The sequence below is a fragment of the Phalangium opilio genome, unplaced genomic scaffold (genome assembly GCF_054372755.1).
Source record: "Phalangium opilio isolate 3A_F unplaced genomic scaffold, DU_Popi_V2 ptg000032l_1, whole genome shotgun sequence".
In the NCBI taxonomy this organism is placed as follows: domain Eukaryota; kingdom Metazoa; phylum Arthropoda; class Arachnida; order Opiliones; family Phalangiidae; genus Phalangium; species Phalangium opilio.
Window position 1 is genome coordinate 9,704,657 of NW_028324159.1, and position 9,051 is coordinate 9,713,707.

The window sequence follows — 9,051 nt, forward strand, 5'->3', positions numbered from 1 at the left end:
TTTCAAAATTGTTACTACGTATTCAATATATTGTGCAGATTAATTAAAATTTGGAAAAGAATCACAAACTCTTACCATAAAATAATTGTCGACCACTAAAACAAAAATCTCCAGCCACTGGCAAGTGGCAACCAGTTGCTCCAACCATCGTTAGATGTTTAAACTCTCTGACATCACCTGCTGACATCACAGATGGCACGTGACCTAAGCATTGAAAAATCGCGCCTCTATTGGGAAAAGTTGGCGAACTCAATTTCCTCAATCTGATTTTTTTTTGCCGCGCGCGAACGGGCCTTTATACTCTAGGTGGCGGTGTTTTAACTTAAAAACTAAAGTATACAATTTAACAAAATAAAAATGGAAGAGCTCTCTCTTCGTTGAGCAGCCAAAAGATCTCCTCCTGGTCCCCGGCCCCTCCTTTTATATACACAGGGTCTCGAGACGGGTCTAAGGGTTCCTTCCCCCTTGACTTTTGGTCATTGTCAAGTCAAGCAGCCATGAATGACAGTTTTCTAATAGATGGTTGGTTAGTTCAAACGCGTTAAGTAATGTATGCACAATGCCCTTTTACTTTTACTGAACAATTTGAATTAATATTAAGACTGAAGTAACAGATATTAATAAAAACTGTCATCGTAGACAAAGACGGGAAAGTGTAAAAGATAATTGTTCAAAATGAATTGCCTGAAGTACAGATATTAAAATTTTCACTTTTGAAGACATGATCATAAAACATCGATTATTTGAACGCGTGTAAGCACAAATGGTAATGTCAGTCTTAACGATTCCTGGCAAGCTCACCACTTTATGTAACCGTAAATTGAAATGTAAGAAGGGGGACTGACTTCACGATTCACAAAGAATTTAAACTAAGAAGTTCCCAGGTTCCTGTTTAAAGGCCTTACTGTCCATGACTGATTTTAAATATAATTACGAAATAATCCATGGTGAAGAAAAGAAGAACGCAGTTCGTAAGAGAAAGAAAAATGCTTTATTTGTTTAACGTTATTTTTCCCGATACACTGACAAAATCTACTTTCTCCCCTGATGCCTGCTGCTCTGTCTTTTTATCCCGGCGCGAAAGGTTTTTTTTTTTCTTTTTAATCGGGAGTGACGCGTGTGTCGCCACTATTCTTTCCTTGTTCAAGGTTGTGATAAATTGACTAATTCTTGATACGGATATTAAATTAATACTTCAGTTTATTAGTTTAAAAACATTACAGCAAAATTACTCTAACTGCGCGTCAATTGTTTTGATTTAAAATTAAGTTACTCCGCCGAGATCTCTAAGATAACTCCCCTTCTTTACAAAATGGAATGGGTTTTTATACAAATGTAAGATCATCATATTTTACCAGAATGTCTATTTAGATATCGAAGTTTAAACATGGTTTGTTTTCTAAGTTAACAGTTAAGGTTTTCTATGTTCAGTTCAATTTAGTTCAGTTTAGTTTAGCTTGGAGGTGATCGATCAGAAGTTTCGTCATTCTCCCCACCATGGACTCCGTTCATCCGTCAGTAACTTCGAATTGATGAAGCATTTGGACTGCTCGCCTTATTGTGGATCCTCCTGGAAGCTTGACGGCGACTGCTCGGACCTTTCCATCTCGACCAGGGAAGACTTCTTCAATTCGTCCCATCCGCCAACTTTGACGAGGAAGTTTTGGTTCCGCCAGGAGTACTATATCGTCCTTCTTAAATTCCACCACGTCATGGACTGGCTTGCTTGCGTGAGCGGTCTTCAAATCCAGGAGGTAGGCTTTGATCCAACGGTTCCATAACTGGTCAAGAATCTTCTGTCTATAGCGAAGTCGTCTGGTTAACTGACTTCTACAGGCTGTGGATGGCATATCAGCAAAATTGGCACTCGGAAGACAGCTCAGTCGTTTGCCGATGAGGAAGTGAGAAGGAGTTAAAGGGGAGGGCTCCCCTAAATCAGTGTAGGTGTAAGTCATCGGTCTGGAATTCAAAACTGCTTCTATCTCCGCCAGGCTGCTTGTTAGCTCTTCATAGGTTAAACTGCTTCGTCCGAGGGTCTTCTTAAGGCATTCCTTCACTGACTGTACTATCCTCTCCCAAAAGCCTCCCCACCAAGCCGCTCTCTCAACGATATATTTCCAATGTATGCATTGTTGTCCCAGGAAGTTCCGGAAATCGTCTTCGTTTATCCTTCCGTAAAGAGTTTTTAACTCTTTCTCAGCTCTCTTGAATGTTTTCGCATTGTCCGAGTATACCGTAGTGATGAGTCCTCTTCGGGCAATGAAACGTCGAAAGGATAATATAAATTTCTCCTTGCTCAGATCCGTTACTGCCTCCAAATGCACTGCTCTGGTGACTGCGCATGTATAGAGCGCGATGTACGCCTTCTCGTGTTCTTCTCCGCTCCTTATGAATAGAGGGCCGGCAAAGTCAACTCCTGTGGTAGCAAATGGAGGTGTTTCTACTATTCGATCGACTGGTAAAGGTGCTGTTATCTGAGCTGCAGGCTTTGTCCGGAATCTTCTACATCTACCACATCGGTTTACGACTCTTTTGACTAACTGGCGTCCTTGCGGTATCCAAAATTCTCCTCGTAATTGCGCCAAGGTGCTTTCAAGTCCACAATGTTTCACCCTTTGATGAGCCTCGATCGCTATTATCTGTGTTAGCCAATTATTTGTGGGAATGATGAGTGGGTGTTTAAGTTCATCGCTGATATTGGCGAATTGAAGTCGTCCTCCCAAACGTATGCCATCGTTGTCGAGGAATGGACGAAACTGAAGGAGTTTTGTTGTCTTCGCTAATGGTTCGCCTGCTTGTAGGCAATGGTAGTCATCCGGATAGCTCTCTTTTTGAATTTCTCGTACCCAGAAGAGTTTGGAATCTTGAAGTTCGGCAGCCGACAGAGGTCCCTTGCGTCTTTCATCGTTTGCGATTCTTATATTGTGGATGAAGCGATGTACCCATGCCGTCACTCTGTACACACGGCTGATTCGGCTGTATCTCTTTATGTCCAAAAGTGGTTCTGTTGTGACGCGGCAAACCAACGTGATAATGTTCCTCTTCTCCTTGGTAACTGACTCGTCTAGAGTACAGACCGTTGACCTGGATTGACATGGCCATTGATCTCTCTTTTCCGAAAGCCAGCTTGGACCTTTCCACCATAGAGCTGTCTTGTTCAAGGTGTCTACCAAGCAGCCTCTTGACGCTAGATCCGCAGGATTCTCCTTTCCAGCTACATGTGACCAGCAATTCGGATTGGTACTTCACTGGATCTCCATCACCCTGTTGGCGACAAAGGGTTTCCACTCCCTCGACACACCACGGATCCAGTGTAGCGTTATCTCTGAGTCGGTCCAGCATCGGTAAGCAGTAATTGCTCCTTCAAAACTTTCCATCGTCGTCTTCAGTAGGCGAGATCCAATGAAAGCTGCCATAAGCTCAAGCCTTGGTATGGTGAGTGACTTTATCGGGGCGACTCTGGTTTTCGACGATACTAATGAGACTCCAATTTCTCCCTTGTCCGTCTCGTAACGAATATACGCCACTGCTCCATAGGCCGACTCGCTCGCGTCACAGAAAAAGTGAATCTCTCTATCGACAACCTTTCCATGGATTCCAGAATAGTACCATCGTGGAATCGACATTTTCCCGAACTCCTTCAGCTCTTTGACCCAGTCGTTCCATAACGTTAGAATGTCAGAAGGTAACTTGTCGTCCCAACCAACGCCTTTTATCCACAGTTTCTGAAAAAGGCACTTGACTCTGATGAGATATAGTGATAACAGTCCGATCGGGTCAAATAGTCTAGCCGCCGCCTTGAGTACCCCTCTCTTTGTATCTTGGGTGTCCCTCAGGAACGCCAGTAGAGTAGAGTAGATATATCGAAAGTTAGGATGTCTTTCTTCGGGTTCCAAGCTATCCCAAGTACTTTCAGCAAGTTGGAGTTTGATTCTTGGTTCAATAGCGTCACTGGTGCTTGATCTTCGGACCATTGAATTGCGAGCTCTTCACAGTTCGTAACCCACTTGCGTAGGTTCATCCCAGCTTCGGAAAATATCTGTCTCGATCCATGGTATATTTCATTTGCTTCGTGCTTAGACTCGGCACCGGTTACAAGATCGTCAACGTAGAGCCTTTTGGCTAACATCTCGCTGAGGACAGGATACTTTTCATGGAATTTCTTGAAATGATGACGCAAGGTGGCCGCGAGAAGGAATGGGCTGGAGGCCACTCCAAACAAAACTCTCGTCATTCGTAAGTGTACTACTTGAAGTGGCTCGTCTTGTTTCGGTAACATGGTAATCCATAAAAATCGGACATAATCTCGATCTTCTGGCTTGAGGACTATCTGCAGGAACGCTTTTTCAACGTCGCTCATTAGAGCGATCCGATGTTGTCTGAATTGAAGCAGGATTATTAGCAAATCTGGGACTAAACTTGGTCCAACGTGTAGGCAAGAGTTTAGCGCTGGCGATCCTTTCTCATGGGCGGAAGCATCTTGGACTACTCTGAGCTTTGTAGTGGCCTTATCTTCTCGGAGGACTGGGAAATGCGGAAGGTAATGCACTCCGTTTCTCATGGCGATATTCTCTTCAGGTACTCGTTCAGCAAAGCCCTGAGCCAGCATCTCGTCTATGGCGTCTTCGTATCTCTGGAACAGAACGGGATCATGTCGTAGCTTCTTGATAAGAGAACCCAATCGCTTGGTAGACAAGGCGATGTTATCCCCAATTTTGTCTTTGTTGTCCTTCCATGGAAGACTGGTTTTGTATCTTCCATCCTCAAATTCCAGAGTGTCTTCATGACTGCCAAGTACACTTTCTTCGACCATGGTATGTGTATTCTCTTCCTTTATCCCCAAGGATTCAATTTCCCAGAAGGCTTTGAGAGATTTCGCAAGTTCCTCATTCTGGATTCCGACCCTCATGACTTGAATTGAGTTGACCGCCACAGATTGATTTTGAACTCCGTGCACCGACCATCCGAATACGCTCTTCACAGCTACCAGGGAATTATCGAGCCTCCTCGTCTCTCCAGTATTTAGAGACCAGAAATAGTCGACGCCAATTAAAATGGGTACATCCTGCGAAACGGAGACTCCTTCGATTTGGTCCATATCGCACAGCGTTATTTCTTTCTCGTCTAATTGCTGTCGAATGCATTCCCCAGGAACCGTAACGATAGCTCCACTGATGGTTGGTACCTCTAAGGCTTCTATTTGGGCAATGATGTTGGAATCCATTACGCTTCGAAGTGTTAATTTTACAGTTCTTCTGGTGACTCTTTCCGGCTCTGATTTCCCAAAGGCAAATACGTTGACGAGTTCCTCCTTTACGACAGGTAATTTTAAGCTTCGTACCAAATCTTCTCGTACGAAGGTTCCTTCGCTAGCCCCATCAAATAGACATCTCACGGGAGCCCTGGTATTTCTTCCTTCTGCGTAGACAACGACAGTTTGAAGAAATAACTTGCGTCGAATTTCTTTCTCTGGCGGCCGTGGGATAAAAGTTGTCATGGTGAGGGACCTTTTCTCGGGTTCTTGATGTTTCTCACTTTCGTCCGGTTTTTCCGCTCCAGATTTTGGAGTCTCATTGAATCTCTGCCGACAGATGGATGCATGATGCTTTCTCCCACAGTGTTGACATTTTGCTTTTGAAGTGCAACGGCGTACCGGGTGACCTTGACTCAAGCAAAGGAAACATCTATTCTGGTTCCTTATCTGCTCACCTTTCTGCTCTAATGATAAGGTTTCGCATTCTTCCGTTGGATGCTCCGTACTTCCACAGAAAAGGCAGGTTTTCGAGACGGCAGTCTTGAGGACCGCTGTTGTTGGGACACGGCTCTTTGGATTCTGCAGACTCTTGAAATAACTAGGCTCATGTTTCGATTTGTGTGAACTCCAACGTCCCACGCCTGCAGCTCTACCCTCTTCTTCGGCTCTACTAGGTACGCATAGGACCATGGTCTTTTCTCGGCTCTCCACCTCTCGCTTGAGATGATTCAACAGATGTCTCGCGTCTTGTTCCTCGTCTGCATAGTTTTTGTTGAAGTCCAATAGGATCTCTTGTGGCAGGAGTCGCGTAAGAATGGGGTATAAGAAGGTTCCATATGTCTCCATGGTCGTTCCCAATGCTTCAAGACTCTTTACTTGTATTTCACAAGTATCATATAGCTGTCTTAGCAATGTTACCTCCGTGGCTCTCCTTACAGGCTGTAGATGCAATAGCGTTACCATATGACTGTTGACGGCTTGAGATTTCTTGCCGAAACGGTCATTAAACTTCTCTACCACCGCTCTGTAGTTCTCGTCCGACAGCGAGTAACCTCCAATAGCCTGCAACGCCGGGCCCTCGAGGAATGACTTTAAGTATACAAACTTGTCTACAGTCGCCAATGCTGGATTATGGTGTATGGATGCTTCGAACTGTCCCCAGAAGTTCTGCCAGCACGAGAAGTCCCCACTGAACTTGGGAATGGTCAAATGAGGTAGCTTTACGGTTGCTCTGATCCCTCGGTTTCTCTCTCTATTAGGTTGATCTTGAGCTTCCAAACTTGACCGGAATGACTCGTCTCCTCTTTGAACCTCTAGGGATTTAATTGCTCTGTTCAATTTCGTTCTCCATTTGATTATCTTCTCTCTGTAGTCTTCAGATACCGCGATCTCCATTTCGATCTCGTCTTCGTCCATTGGCTCTTGGATCTGAATATTCAGCTCATTAAGACTGGTGTTCTTGCTTTCCAGCTGTTCCAGAATCTCTTCTAACTCGTCCTTGACCAAATTGTCTTCTTCTAAGGCTTTCTCGAGCTGGTTTAGCAACTAAGTGGTTCTTTGACGAAGTACACCTCTAGCTTTCTTTGCGGCTTCCATACCGTGGATCAGTCAATATAGCACCTCTACAAGTCCCTCTCAATGACTTCCCTTGAACTGTCTCGTAATTCTTCTCTATTCGAATGCCACGATATTTACTTCTCGTTCTCTGCTCCCGGGTTTCGGCACCAAAATGTCGCGACTATTCTTCCCTTGTTCAAGGTTGTGATAAATTGACTAATTCTTGATACGGATATTAAATTAATACTTCAGTTTATTAGTTTAAAAACATTACAGCAAAATTACTCTAACTGCGCGTCAATTGTTTTGATTTAAAATTAAGTTACTCCGCCGAGATCTCTAAGATAACTGCCCTTCTTTACAAAATGGAATGGGTTTTTATACAAATGTAAGATCATCATTTTTTACCAGAATGTCTATTTAGATATCGAAGTTCAAACATGGTTTGTTTTCTAAGTTAACAGTTAAGGTTTTCTATGTTCAGTTCAATTTAGTTCAGTTTAGTTTAGCTTGGAGGTGATCGATCAGAAGTGGCGACAGCGTGAGGCGCCACTCCAGCTGAGTCGGGAAACAGAACAAAAAATATAATAGAAAACAGAACAATTTTTTTTGTATAAGTAGACAACGTTGACTTTTCTCTTGGGAAATGGGGAGGGCGTGGAGTAGTTAGAAGCTCTTGTGAGGTTTTTTTACATTTCATTATGGCTAAAGAAAAAGGTCTATTTTAAACTTCCGGGAATTTTTACAAATGTCCATCGTCAATGGGACTCTGATTTTTTTTTAAAATTACATTTTTCTTGCTCAACCTTTGACCCTTTTTCTTCACAAATATTTTATTTATGGGGTTTTTAGGGGGTTGGTAAAGTCCAATAAATTTAAAGTGTTTGTTCGAATGTTTCAACATGTCATGATCATACGATGTGGCTACTATTATGAGCCCATCAAATAGGCCATCTTGTCAATCTCGATGCCACATGCTGGGATCAAAAGAAATAGAGTATTTTTTTATTTAAAGTAAACGATTTTTTTAGTTTAAATGTTTAGTGAAAGTAGATTATTTTTTACATAAAGTACATTAACTATTTACGTAAAGTAGATTAGTTAAAGCGCGTTAAATCTTTAGTTAAAAAAGATTAGTTTATAAAACACAACATATATTTAATAAATACTTCAGCTCTGTATAATTGGTACATTAATAGTAAAAAAGAGGATATCTAAACTCTACGTATGAAAATGCTTGAAATTTACATCAGCTCTGTATAATTGGTACATTTATAGTAAAAAAGAGGATATCTAAACTCTACGTATGAAAAAGCTTGAAATTAACTACCTTCAAAGGAATGTGATTTGGTCTAACAGTAACTTCTTAAGTATGGTTTTCACTTGACTGAAAAAAACCTACTTTTCAGCTGGACGTAAAACGTCAGATTTGTTTTTTTAAGTTGACGCCCTGCGTTATTGCGTTTTCACAAAGCGCAGTTCTCGCAAATAATGGAACCAAGGCTCAACAGATAAACTGTACATTGCACCAATTGCGGCCCATATATATCCTTTCTTTTCATTAATCCTAGGGTCTAGGGTTCTAAATCTAGGGTAAATTACGATGGTAATTTAGCACGGTAACCGTAATTAACGATTTTCTCGGGTAAATTACGAAAACGGTAATTACCCTGGTCATTACCGTGGTAATTGACGCTGGTAAATTACCATGATGGTAATTTGCCACCGAATTCTCGTTTCGTTCTCTTAGAAAATGGTCTAAAAGCTCCATGTTTTGCCTATGAAATCCTATTTTCACATAATCATTATTTATTTTTTTATTTCTTATGATAGAAAGAAAAAAAACTGAAAATGAAATAATGATTTTTTGTGATTAGGATTTCACATGAGTAAGTGATACTAGGGCGAACGGCAACCGTGGGAAAAATTTGAAAAAGGAAATAAAATTATAGTTTCTCGTCTATTCTTGTTGTCGAGTTCCTCTGCGTCAGCTGGAAAAGCTGTATTTGTCAGAATAGACCAATACGAATATTACCTACAGAAAAACAAACTTCCAGAGGCACTGGATAATTTCCCTGTCGCCACAAGACAACACTAGAGGCAGCCCAAGCTCACTGCATCTGAGAGGCTAGGCAACTCGGTCACGCCTCTAGCGGTGTCTCCTGACATGATTGAAATTATCCACTATAGAGGCATGCCCCTGGAAGTTTGTTTCCCTGCATGTAATATTCGTATTGGTC

The 9,051-nt window shown here is 42.1% G+C and overlaps 1 protein-coding gene across 1 annotated transcript; it reads right to left on the reverse strand.

The window, feature by feature from the left end:
* Nucleotides 1–1,508: 1,508 nt before the first annotated feature.
* LOC149685946 (uncharacterized) lies at nucleotides 1,509–8,582 on the reverse strand. Its single transcript, XM_089871081.1, has 5 exons — nucleotides 8,519–8,582; nucleotides 4,008–6,777; nucleotides 3,427–3,963; nucleotides 2,966–3,361; nucleotides 1,509–2,898 (listed from the first exon to the last, which is right to left on the reverse strand). The coding sequence occupies exons 1-5, from the start codon at nucleotides 8,580–8,582 to the stop codon at nucleotides 1,509–1,511; spliced, it is 5,157 nt and encodes a 1,718-aa protein (XP_089727207.1).
* Between the last annotated feature and the right edge of the window lie 469 nt (nucleotides 8,583–9,051).